Source organism: Crocodylus siamensis, chromosome 5 (genome assembly GCF_052110815.1).
Source record: "Crocodylus siamensis isolate JL-2025a chromosome 5, ASM5211081v1, whole genome shotgun sequence".
Lineage (NCBI taxonomy): Eukaryota > Metazoa > Chordata > Crocodylia > Crocodylidae > Crocodylus > Crocodylus siamensis.
In genome coordinates, this window is record NC_143399.1 from 188,609,171 (window position 1) to 188,622,950 (window position 13,780).

At 39.4% G+C, this 13,780-nt stretch overlaps 1 protein-coding gene across 7 annotated transcripts in view; it reads left to right on the forward strand.

Annotated features, from left to right (window-relative positions):
- Positions 1–13,780, forward strand: part of DIP2C (DIP2 acetate--CoA ligase C (putative)) — a 470,493-nt gene that overhangs the window by 410,568 nt on the left and 46,145 nt on the right. For 4 of the 7 annotated variants that reach the window (XM_090047544.1, XM_090047547.1, XM_090047546.1 and 1 more), the window contains 4 exons: positions 1,905–2,073; positions 4,032–4,202; positions 11,743–11,772; positions 13,482–13,543. In XM_090047544.1, the coding sequence (XP_089903670.1) occupies positions 1,905–2,073; positions 4,032–4,202; positions 11,743–11,772; positions 13,482–13,543 (432 nt within the window). The remainder of the gene's footprint in view (positions 1–1,904; positions 2,074–4,031; positions 4,203–11,742; positions 11,773–13,481; positions 13,544–13,780) is intronic. The other 3 variants (XM_090047545.1, XM_090047550.1, XM_090047549.1) reach the window with 1 other exon arrangement.

Sequence of the window (13,780 nt, forward strand, 5' to 3'; positions counted from 1 at the left end):
AGTGTGTAAGAAAGTGTTTTCATCTCTTAGGGTGCCTGTACACAAGCACGGAGGCTGCTCCGATGTGCTGTACTCAAAGCATGTCAGCGCAGACTTGTTAATTGAGTCTGCAGGAACGTGGCAGTTACTGTGCTTCCGCAGCCTCCTGCATCTCATGTATCAGCATCCCCATGGTTAAAAACGGTGGCAGGGGCACTTGAACTAAAGCTCATGAAACCAGACTCGATGCGGCGGCACTTTAGAGCGGCTCTTGGAGCCACTCAAATGAAGGTGCCACTCCCCCCAGCCCCGGAGTATGTGTAAAAGCGCCATTAAGTTTTATGGTCTAACTTGAAGAAAAACAGCGGGGTGGAATTCTTACCTTAACTGAACCTAAATAACAACAACATAAAGGGGGTGTAAAAACCCCAGGTCAAGGGGAGGAGACAAGTCTCCTTATATAAGGAAGGAGGGAGTCAGTTGTATGCCTTCCCTTGAGGACTGACAGCTCTGATGTAGATGATGTTGCAGGAGCAAGAGGACTGTGGTGGTGTGGCTGCTGCCCAGAGGTGTGCACATTTCAAGGCACCAGCATGGCCAATGGGACACTCTGAGGAGGCTGTAACTTAGACATATTGAAGGGCGTGGGGATGCTAAACCAACCTGAAATCCAGGAAGATGTAAGGGCAGCTGAAAGCCCCAACTTACACAGGGATGTGGTCTCAGTTTTCTTCTGACAATATATCTCAAAATGTTTCAAGAGATTTAAGTTCCCGAGCAAGCAAAAGCAGATAAGATACTGAACAATAAATCAGGTCTCGTAACTTTGTCCCCACTCCTGACTGCAGGAGTTTAAGGGTTACAGAGATGCCTCTTTGCCTCTTTAGTTTTGTCTTGAGAGACCTTGCCATCAGCCTTGTCAAGGGCAGGGCAAACTGGCCTCTGCACTTTCTTCTGCCATCTTGACAAGTTCTGCCTCAGTCCAGAAGTGCTCCTGTGAATCCTTTAGCTTTCAAGGATTTCCATCTTCAAAAGACATTCCAGCTGTGCGTTCCATTAGGACTGCAGGTCCCCAGAGGAAAAGCAGCTTTGCTTCCTTGAAAAGGCAGGGGCAGATCGTTGCCAGGAATTTCTGATGAGAGAAGTCCAGGTAACCTCATTGTTCTTGTTCCAAGGAGACTCCATGACCCAGACTACGTAGTACTGGAGCTGCGAGACCCAAGTACTTGGGGCTAGTACTGTTCAAATCCAGAGAACTTTCCTAGGATTTGAATCTAACTGCCTCAGTTCCCATTGTCGGGATGCTAAGAGATAAAAGATGCATCATAAACTTTAGCATGCTCTCCATGCCTCTGTCTGCATAGCATTTCTGTTATTAACCTTGGGTTACAGAGGAGCAGTTAATTGCTAGGAGAACTTTAGCATGAGAAATCTAAAAGCCACTTTTCATTTGGGGCCTGATCCTGCCCCCTTGGGAGCAGTAACTAAGCTGTTTACTTCAGAGGGTTTGGAGTTAGTTTCTTAGTGAGTAGAACATACTGCATTTTTCTTATGTAGGTATTTTTAAATAGTAACACACACCACAATAATTGTAGTAGCACTCACATATTTTCGTGCTACTAACCCAAGAATTTGTGTTCTCAACCACACATTCCTAACGCTAGTGTCCACCCATATGTTGTGTAATTTAGTAAGTTAGGAATAAGTTCTGTATTCCTACTGACTTTGCCTGGTTTATATTGTAGCAAAGTATAGAATTTGGCCTTTGTTGTAAAGCTATTGCATCTATACCTTCTTGATGAGATAATTATGTGGTGTGTCTAATAATTTTTTAAACGTTTACACCTAAAATGCGTATATCTTTTTGTTTTTATTCATCTACACAATAAAAGTCTAGCATGTGTTGACCATACTTGTCTTTGCAGCGTTTATTCAGGACACCAGTCAATTTTGATTCCTCCTTCAGAACTGGAGACCAATCCTGCTCTGTGGCTCCTAGCTGTGAGTCAGTACAAAGTCAGAGACACATTTTGTTCCTATTCGGTCATGGAGCTTTGCACTAAGGGCCTTGGTTCACAAACAGAATCGCTGAAGGTGAGGAACTGTATTTTTTCCACATGGTGTAAGATTTATATAGCATTGGAGGCTTGTATTAAATGCATTCACTGAGGAGAGAAAAATCGGGATAAGCACAGTCTGTAATAGAACCGGCATAATTCCTTGCCAGGGGCTTTTTATTCATTTCTGTTGGTTGCTGCTCTCTAGCCCTCTTTCAGATCACAAGATTGTTAAGCACCAAAGAGCGAGCTTTTTTACTTAAGCTCTCTCAGCTTCTGCTTGACTTCAGACTATCAGGGTTAACTACCTTTCTCTCTCACCTGTTTTAGTTCGTAAAAGGGGGTGGGAGATGGAGGAGAAAGGGGGGGAAAGTCAGAAATGTACATAATTTAGAGTTACCTAATTCTCTAATTGTACATTATGGAATTATTTGTTAATTTTATTACATACTATCTTGGTTTTTGCTCACTTTGGTGAAAAATCTCAGAAGGCCCCCGTTCTTTCAGTTTGGGGCCAGCTTCTATTGCTAATATGATCATTTTTACCAAACATTCTGCAGCCAGTTTTGCAACTCTTGATTGTATCTGCTTTGAAGAGATCTAATTAATTTTTCTCTTGTATCACACATGGGGTTTAATTTATCAGACATCGGGCACTGCCTTGATTTGTTGACAGCTGCATTATTTTTTCAGGATTCAGGGTTAGGAAGGCAGTACAACAGATAAGATATGGAAAAAATAAAACATTTAACAATAAAAAGACCCACACTTTGCTTCCACTAGGGCTTATCCTTTTTATAGCTGTAATAGAGCCTGATGTTGATGTAAATCTTGCATGGCTGACAGTGGTTCCCACCTTTTTAGTAGTATCCTGTCCCTAAATCAGTGCCCTTCCCACCATGTCCTCTCCCAAATGTGTTCTGACAAGTTTCTGTTATCTCTCCTTTTCATGCTCTCTTTTTGTTTGTTTTCTTTCTTTTTGTCCCCTCTCCTCCCCGTTTATCCTTTGTTCTTCATGGGTTTTCACTGCCTCTTCTCTGCTGCTGCTTCTTTTCCAACATCCGGAAGCTGAAATCTTGCACACCAGAGGATGGGTGGTGGTAGGAAGAGGGTAGGGAAGCTATCACTAGTGCTACCTATGACTAAGTTGAAAGCCATGAGAAGAGAGAGATGCTGAGGCCAGGGGACTGGTACCTGAGTTTGCAGACCTAAGTGTTAAAGCTCAGGTAGGCAGGTATAAAGATGTAGAAGAGGCCTTGCCACATTCTGCCACTGAACTCAACACCTGGTATCTGGAAACACAGTTTATTCCCCTGTGGTATTGCTCCCTTTCTCCCTCCCCCCTCCCAACTATTCTTGCACTCCTTGTGTATTCCCCGGAAAATCAAATTGGGTATTGTCACAAAAGAGCAAAGCACAAGCAGCACCAGCTGTTGCCACGGAGATTTATGTTGTCGCTGATTTCTTAAAATTCCTCTCTAATTTCTTCTCATTCTGATCAGGCAGCTCTAACAAATGCAAAAATGTATTTATTTTCTGGTATCAATATTTGTTGTGTCGTACATGTCTCACTGTAAATTACAAAATTTTCTTTATGCATTCAGAATCTCCATTACTTGACTGATAGGCCTGCTGTCATATCTTGGGGTATTGAGACGTGCAGTCTCTTCATGCCTTTTGTCTTTAAATGAGGTTTTCAAGGGTGGTTAACTCTCCCAGTTTACTGTTGCTCTTTGCAAGTTTGAACCATTACTGGATACCAATATTCTTTCACTCTGAAACTAACTGATCCATCTCTTTCTAAGTGCTACAGAAGAAATTCTAGGCAAGTAGATTTATTCTATAGTAGTCATTACTCTGCCACTTGACCAGCCAACCTTTAGGAAACACTGAAAATGGAAAATGTTGGTTACCTATATTCTTGTACATATGTTTTGCTGTATTGCTTTAAAATGGTTTAATTGTAACATTCACTACATTATAACTTTTTCCTAGGCAAGGGGATTGGACCTGTCACGTGTGCGGACATGTGTAGTAGTTGCAGAGGAACGACCCCGAATAGCTCTCACTCAGTCTTTTTCAAAATTATTTAAAGACTTGGGTCTTCATCCACGGGCTGTTAGCACATCATTTGGCTGTAGAGTTAACCTGGCTATATGTTTGCAGGTAAGACTTTCCACACCTTAAATCTGACTGATTGGTTGCACTCTGAAAATGGATGTCAGTGAGGCATATCCACCTGGGAGGTTTCATCATGTTTCACTTGGCTGCTTGCTTAAGTTGTGTTCCATGAGCTTATTGAGCATGCGGTACAACGTTCTTCTTTCATATACAAGTAATTCACTTCTGTATTTTGTCAATGAACACTATTCATCCTTCACATCTCATTCATAGCATTTATTCTGCCCCAGATATACTGTAATTTAGCAGAGCATATGAGTGATAAACTTTGTACCCCCATATTCTAAAACAAAACAGTTGGTGTTTAGTCATCTAATGTGTAACCCTGCTTCCAAGTGCTTTCTTTAATGAATCATAACATTGTTTTCTTCTTTGTGTATAATAGTCTTGATACTGATTTATTTAACCAAATAAGGCTCTTTAGTATACACCTAGTAAAAATTACTTTTTGTGACTTCACATCTGTATAGTTCCTTTTTAACCTGTTAATCAAATGAAAGTGCCCACAGGGAACTTGCATTCTCACCTCCAGAAATTTAGTTTATTGATTCATAGACTAATGGATAGCACACTGTGATTTTCTAGTTTGCTTTTCTTTATAACACAGACCTTAGACTTTTTCACTTAGTGACTCTTGCAACAAGCCCAATAACTTGATTGAACTAGTGCCTGTCTGTTTGCAAAGATACCTTGTTTTGATTTCCATTCTCCAAGCAATGGAGAATTAGTTTGCTCCTTGATAAACAGAGAATGCTTTAGTTAACATTATTTAAAAAAAAATTAAATTACCATACTGCTTATGTGACCTTGTCTAGGTTCATATTCAGCCACTGGACTTGGTAATGCCTCTTTTGGCTAAATTAAAGAGTCCTCTGCTATCAGAAGTCTTGTTCACTTCAGGTATTTAAATTGGAATGAAGCCACCTCTTCACCTTGTTTGCTGAATAAATGGAAATTCATACAACTCTTGCTATAAAATAGATTTTCTAATTCACAGTTAATCTTACTCTTTTTTTGAACCATTTTTCTTTTTCAACCTTTTTTTCTGAATCTAGATCACAGACCTTGATGCACTATCCCAGTATTGATATCACTATACATAAAAAGAAAAAAACTTCCTAGGACCTTATGAGCCCTGTTGCACTAGGAGCTATATTTTTAGTTTATCTGCTATGCCTCCTAAGTCTTTTGGAGTTACTCTTTCCCTTATAAGTATAACCTTGCTCTCATGTAACACAACATCCCTTCAGCCCAGGACTAATTTACACAGCAGCTTTAATGAGAATTATTAATATATGGCAAGTCAATGCTGAGTAAGGTTAAAAGTCACTCCTTGTCTCTGAGGTAGACTTCTTTAGTCTAAATGCTGCCATAAATGTTCTCCAGGAATAGAAAAGTTGAAGAAAACCTCCCGCATTGAACAAAGCCATACCTGAATCCTTTGGAATTAGTATCTGTCTTCTGCTCAGTTTTTGTTAACAAATGGTCTTGTACTCAGAAAAAGAAGTCTCTTTAGAAATGCTCTTGTTAGTACTGAAGCCACCTATTTCACTTAAATAATGGCTTTAGTTTGGGGGTTTCACCTACTGAAAGTTTCTCCACAGGGAAACTTTTCCAGCTTCCCACTCACTGCATGTAGTGTCTTGTTGTTGTAAGGTTGATAAAAGAACCTCAGTAAACAACTAATCAGTCTTCTCCTGTTTGAAAAAAAGAAGAAAGAAAGAAAACTAACAGTAACAATTGGATTTGGAAACTTGCCTCCAGGAAAGTCCCGACTGCTTATTCATCAGGGATGTGTTTAGTTCTAGTTACTCTACTGGGCTTAGTTTGGCCCTCAACAGGCATACATCGGAATATTGCATTTTATTTCAGGAAAATAACATATGGTAGTTTCAGGAGCAACATATAGGTAACATCGGTGCAGTAGATCCTGAACACTTACTATCCCTTAGAGAGTAACTCCATACTCAGAGATTTCCCAGACACCAAGAAAATCTGAGGCGCTAGCTTTTAGTAACAACAGTCTGCTGGTTATGCTTCCTGTGTCTCTTGCCCTTTTGAAGTAGCTTCAGATTTTCCTCTGCAGGCAAGAAAAGCCATAGCTCAGGGATGTGATGGCATTCACAGATTGCTTTAAGCATCCACTGAAATTTCTCATGCAGATCAGGTTAGTTGTCTGTGAGTCCCTGAAGCTCCATTTCTGAGACTCTCTCTCAAAGCGTTACTTGAACTCTGGCACTCTGATGTATGCAAGAGCATGCCATGAAGGACACTGTAGATAACAAAAGACAAGCTTCCTTTTGCAAAATGGGACTTTCAGTTGCCACTAATGCCTTTCAGGCTTGCAGTGGTCTCCGGTGTTTCATGATGAAGGTGACTGCTTTGCTTGATATACAAGACATCTGTGCAACACCATGCTTGCACTAAGATGCAGATGAGTTTCAGGAATGCTAGACTAGTTCTAAAATTTAGGCCTTCTGGATAATCTCAAACAGTTCCTGAACCCATGGTATATGGAAGCCCAATGAGTAGAGAAATGGGGGGCAGTTATTAACACTGAAAGCCTCATCAAGCTTCTTTCTTGCTTGAATGTCAGTTGCTGCTTTCTGAGTCTTGGCTTTCTGCCTGAATCTCACCTCTTGGGTATTTGTACATGCACACAGGATTCTGGAACAGTTATTCAGACCTAAAAAACAAGATGGGATCATCTGCAGAATGACCTATTTCTGATGATTTTGACCATGGACACAATAAGAACATGAGCAAGCCCAGTCTATTAATATCCCAGAAAGAAATGTTGAAGCTGCTTAGCTAGGTTAGCAGAACTTCTTGATTATGCTCAGATAACTTAAGACCAGCCACCTCAGTCTAGAGACTGTACCAAAAGCAATAGGCTGTTTAAAGAATTGTGATCTTGGACTGAGAAAAAACACTTACCTGCTGATTCAAAGTAATCAAACATTGGTAACAGTACTATAAAAATTACTCTGCCAGGTGGAATGGCCTTTCAGGTTTTTAAGCAAGGAAGATTTTAAGTGCAACTTGAAGCAACAGTAGAGCTGTTAGTTTAATAAGTAACTGCAAAATAATAGCATGTCGACAGAGAACATAAAGCAATCCTTTGGAATACCTGGCTTCTGCAGGGTTGCTTCCTTTGAAGCAACTTATACGAGCCCCTGCCAAAGGCTGGATACTGACCTAGAGAGAGCATTCTTTCCATCTATTATGACAGTTCCTCTAACAAGTGGCTAATAACATGCAGGGTGCATTTAACTGCAGGATATTCTGTTTTCTGGAAGCAAAGCTGAAGCACAGAAGAGGTTTTAATCCTTTCTCTGCAGGGTTCTTTAGGTAAGCGTCTCTCCATTGTGTTCAGGCAATGGCCATTGTTTGCAAAGGCTTTAATGTCGGGTCACATAAAAATAGTTTTAAGTGTTTTGAGCTAGCGGCATTTGGCCTCTCTCTGTATTCTAACAGTTGCTGTAAAGCCCAACATTTATACTACAAGAGGAAAGATGGGAGGGGGGTTACTGATACATAGATGAAGTCCTTGAAACCTTGCCACCTGTAACAGTATTGTGCTTCAGACTTACTCTAGGTTCCTCCTAACACTTGTGTTTAGGATTGATCTTTATGAAGAAGTCCTACTGTTCACCCTCTGCACCTTTTCCAGAAGGAGGCCTATCCTGATTGTCTTCAAAGGATGTTAGCTGTTTTATGCCTTGGATGTAGTCTCTTTGATTTCATCATTAAGAGATCTCCCAGATTTGTTATTTCAGATGGTGTTTACGAGAGAGGTTTAAGGGGCTGAGCATGTCCCATACCTTCCAAAACACACTTGCATGTGCAGTGTAGAGGGAATATCACTAAAAGGCCCCTCTCCATTTTATGTCTATTGCATGATTACCTTGTTAAATCAGCAATAAATTTGGACTAGCTACACATCAAAACTAACTCTTGTGCCTTAACTAGCTATAAAGTTATTGCTCAGAAATGTGTAATAACTTCATAGTTGGTTTCTATCCAGCTTTAATTTGCATATGTAGGCAGTTCTGCAACTGGGAGCACAATGCACAGAGCTGGGAGATTGCAGCCAGTGTGGTCTCCCAGGTGTGGGACAGTCCACATACCAGCCCCCTTCTGCCCTCTGCCCTGCACTGGGAGACCACAGCAGGGGCTCAGACCTGAGGGAGCTCAGACCCAACTGTGCCCTATGCATGGCCAGAATCAAGAACCCCCACAGCTGATGGGACTCTCGGTCCTGGCTACATGTGGTCCCCATGGCTGGGAGCTTCATCAGCAAAGGGAGCTCCCAGCTGTAGTATCCTGCTTCTCACAGTTGCAGGGGGAGCCCAGGATCCAGCTCCCCTTGCACCAGCAATAAGACGCAATTGGATCTAATGCTCAGTCCCACAATCATGCCTCCTGCCATGCATACATGGCATGGCAGGAGGCATGATTGTATGTACTGCACATTAGATCCAACCATGTCTTTATGTAGATGGGGCAAAATAGCCAACTAACAGCATTTTGAGGTGGCAGTTTCCAGTGACTCAGAGTGATTCTGTTTTTTGCATAGTTCTAAAAAGTCCATGTAATTCTCTGGGTATTTCTGGTTCCTGTGTGTGTGCGCGTGCGCGCGTGCATGCACAGACCTGGAGGTGCACATTAACACTGAAGATGCATTCAGACTGAAAGGCTGTTATAAGAATAGCGCTCCCATTTTCCTTCAAGACCTCTTCTATTTTTTCCCTTCAAAGAAGGAACAAAGAATTTAGGGACATTTCCTTGCAGTGAATCCTTTAGAAAGGCAGATATTGTCACAACTCTTTATTACAGAATGATCATGGCTTAGCCATTAGGACCTTCGATTTTGCACCACATAGATAAGTTATTAGCTTATGTTCATAATCCTTCTGACTCCATTTAAACAAGATGAGCATGTTTCTTTTGAACAAAAAACTCAGTCATTTTGAACTATATTTTAAAAACTTGCTTCTGAACATTTTTCTGAGACCCAGTCTGCATCTGTAGGGCTTCCAAATACATTTACAAATCCAGCAACTAAAAGTTATATACTTAATTTGTGAGTAAATTTAAAAAAAGGATTGGACACAGTATATTTCACTTCTTGTGTACTGACATGTTGGTGTTCTCTAAAAGAGAAAAGTAGTACCTTTACTACAAAGGTAGGATGCATTTCTATAACTCTTAGCTATCTGGACAATTCTCATTAAAACACATGAATATTAAGTTTTCAGGGAAGGTGGAGAAGTGGCAACTTCCATGTTTAATTATCCTTAACATCAAATCTTTTGTAAAGTGGCAATTATTAACATCTGCTGGAAAAGAAATGTCTTCAGCCGCATTTAATCTTCAGAAGGAAAATAAGAGTACATTTTCATAACATTAAACTTAGAGCCAAGTAGAACATATTTATGTTGTTTTAACTGGGGAGAACTGGGTTTTGATGGTTCACTCTTCCTCAGTGATCCCCACTGTATACTAACTTTTCTAAATGAGAGGATTTTGTTAGCAAATCTTTGGAGGAGACAAGGCTAGAGTTCTTTCCACTTAACAACCAATTATTCTGTTTTGAAGCTCTCGAATTGCAGGAGAAATCCAGATTTTAAATGTAGGAAAAAATGGAATTGTAGATAGTAGCAAACAGCATTTTGCTTGTGTTCCCACAAATGGAGGTAAATTTGTTGAGCTTGATTTGTATTTGCATATGTAGTACACCTGTGGATCAGTTTCTTCAAACTCCTGATGAACATTGTTGCTAGTTTATACAACCTTGTTGTGAGTCATGATATCAAGTGTTTTTTCCTTAAAGGTCAAGCTGCTGCAGTTGTATTACTTAGGCTTTTCAAGTACTTACCTAAAAAAAGGTAAATTTGTAGGCTTCATTGGACCACAGAAAAGTATGGAAGTGTAAACTACAATGGAAATAAAAAAGGACCCAGTAATTATTTTTAAACACTTCATGAATTTTTGGGGGGCCCAGTTCATGGTTTCTAAACACACTTGTTTGGGAGTACAGTGTGATAAATGTGCAGCACATGCATTTATGAGAAAGATCTGTCCCCACAAGAGAGTGCTTTTATCCTTCTGTATGGCATTCTTCAAGCCTTTAAGTTTCTACTAAAGAGAATTTAGTTTTACAGGCTTAATTTGCAGGCAGATCTTAGCCCCATTTGCAATTCTGAGTAGACCAGTTGGTAGGACACACACATACACGTAACCCCCAGACATGCACTAAGTGCTGAAAATTCCAGATGCTGGGTATTGAGCTCTTATTGAAAAGCCTTATGAGAGTGGTTTGTGGCGATCTCAAAACTTGGCTTTGTGACTGGGGTATATTTTTACACTTGCATATATTTTGGGACATAAACTTCCTGAACTGAAGTAACTCTGATACTTAATTGCTGTTTTAATATGGTGCTGAATCTATATATTTTATAATGTGCTAAATTTTAAGCAGCAATGTAATATGCAAATACACCCTACTCTAAAAAGGCTTCATCTTCCCTCATTCAAAATACACCTATTTTTAGCTGCTGCTGTGGCAACTTCCTAAAGACTATGAAGTTGAGAGACTGACTTTGTTGATATTAATATTTTTATTAAAGGGTGCATATACTCCAGTGCTCCCAGAATTGTCTTGTTTCACAGATGCTGGGTCAGGTCCCAAGCTGTCTTCCTGAGTTTAGGTGGGCACAGTGAATGCCTACAATACCACCAAGCTGTCTGATGCAACAAGCTTCAGAGTAGAAAAATGGTCATCTCTGCATTTTTGCATCTTTTGCTGGAACCGGTTTCTTTTGATGAGTGATTATTTTACTGCTCCAGATATTTAAAGCATTGCATGTCAGGGTTAGTAGACCAAGAATGAAAGAGCTCTGTAGTACTGATTTGTGTTCATTTAGCAATTAGATTATGCAAGGCTTGATCTTATTCTACCCTACAAGCAGGTTAATCTGTATGAAAAATGTGTAAGTATCCATTCTTTCTCCATTGTCAACTAATTTTGCCAACAGACCTGTACTTACTGCTTTTAGAGGAACAGAAATCTCTAATGACCTTTAATTGTTAGAGTAATGGCAAATTTGAACCCCCATTTCACTTTATGTGCCTTAAACTGTTAGGCCATAATATTTAATTACATCTTCACATGAAAGATAGTGTGCTAAACATTCATTTTCCACTAACAACATTGTCTATAGTGTCCTAAAACAACTTAAGTTTGTTTGTCTAAGGTTAGTCATCTATAGCTGTCTCTTCTGTTGCTCTACTAAAATGTTGACACCTCATTTTTTACTTTTTTTAACCTTTAATGGTATAATGGTTAATTTGTAAGGTTTCTGTATTTGACATTGTTTTTCTTTTTATTTTACTCCCTGCTTTTTGCATTTTCCTCTCTTTTTTTTCCCCCCACCCTCCATCCCCATTGTTTATTATTATTTTTGTCTTGTGTTACCTTCTTTCCTTCTCTCCCTCATCCCTGCTATTCCTGCTGCTATAGCCTCACAGGCTGGGGAAGCTGGCCGAGCAGGTAGGGGATTTTCACGTTCCCTAAATACCCACCTATCAGCTTCCAACAGTGGGACAGACTAGACATTGAGTTTGGAGATTTTCAGATCCTTTGTGTGAGATGATAAAATAATGAGTCCAGTATAGCTTTATCTAGATATCAACTTTATTGACTATCAGCAGCCTGAATTGACTGTTTTGTTCACACTGAGGATAACAAATACCAAATAACTGTCTTCTAATTTTCAAATTCAGCTCTTTTTGATTATTTTATAAACCAACTCAGGTCTATTTTTTTTTTTTTTTTTTTTAATTCTTAGGGCAAAAGAAGTTTTGGGGTTTTTTTTTTTCAGATGAATCTATACTTCAATTAAGTTCTCCACTCAGCACTAGTCTGTTACACTGCTGAGTTTATTAGTAAACTGATAATCACGTCATTAATGGCTAGATAGGATGTTCTATCTTGTGTACTACAAGCTAAATAGGCTAACATGCATGTGCAGCTGTGTTACTCTTTCTGTCTCGGTGGTGGGTTACTGATCAGTGTTTGTAGAGTAAATATTAATAGCTAGTAACAAATCTTTCCCCCTTTTTGGCATGGAACTTGTCTACCCGTGGAACTTGATAGCAGTGTTCGGTGCTGAATAAATTATGGAATTACCAGTAAACATAGTAGTAGGAAAATAGGGTAGCAAATTGGTTCTATTTCTTCTAGCTCTAAATATTTCCATTATTAGGAATTTCATTGGATTATTTATTTAAAATAAGCTAGAAAACATTGTCACTTGGAACATGACATACACCAAGTAGAAAATCTATGCAATTTACCTGATGTAGGAGTTCTTGCAAGTACTGTATGGTTTTCGATGCATGAAGCTGCTGAGAACAGACTTTCCAAAGTTCTAGTATTCCAAAACAAAGTTGTGCTGTTTTTTAGCTTTCTTCTTGGCTGCAGGGTGTAGGATATAGTGGAAAAAAAAGCATGAGATCCTAGTCCTAGAAATCTAGGTTGTATATTGTGATGAGTTTAAGCACTTGGATAAAGGAAAACCATTGTAGGGCACAAAATTGCAGTGCAACACTGGGCAGAAAGACCAATTAACAAAGCTGCATCAGCTCCTTTCTTTTTGAAATGAAACCAAAAAAAGGAGCCCACTTTTACCTGAGCAAATACAATGGCATTAACACATTACAAGTATGTAGTGGGAGGATTAAGAGGAACAGAATAATTGCTTTTAGATCTTCAATCCATACTGGTTCATGTCACGTGCGCTACCTTTAATAACTTTTAGCTTCAACTATGTGCTCTGTTGCATGCGTTGATGAATCTCAGCAAATCATGCTTTACATTCCTGTCCCCAAGCTTCTGCCATTAAACTCTCCTCAGCAACTCCAGCATTCTTTTATATGGCAAAACATTTAACGTATTTGTATTTATCAATCTGCTAAATATTCAGTTGTTTGAAATCCAGTAATGCTTGTCTTGATATTTGGTTGTTGGGCAGCCTTTTGAAGTTCTTATAATCCATAAGGTAACAACTGTTACAGGGGTAGGTATGTTTGTAATTGTTCACCTTTTATATTGCAAGGCTGAGGGGGTTCCCCCCCAGTAAGTTAAAATATGTGTGATCATTTTATTAGCCTAATTAGCACACATTTTCTATTCCTGAACTGCAAATTAACTTTTTGTCTAGTTATCAGGTTCTAACTGGGTAATATTGTTGTTTACAGGGGACATCTGGACCAGATCCAACTACTGTGTATGTAGATATGAGGGCACTGAGACATGACAGGTATGAGCTACATTATTCTCAGTTTTACAATATGCAGATTAGACAGAGGGCATTGCAGGAAAACATTACAAATACACTTGTCACCCTGTGAAAGAGTGGTATTCTGTCTTAGATCTAATTATCACTGGCTATTGCCAACCCCCTGAAAAAGGAGTGAATAAATTAACAAATAGTGTAACTAGGGTTTCTAAAACAGCATGATGATAAATGTATTGCTTTAAGCGTCTCTAGTTTTCT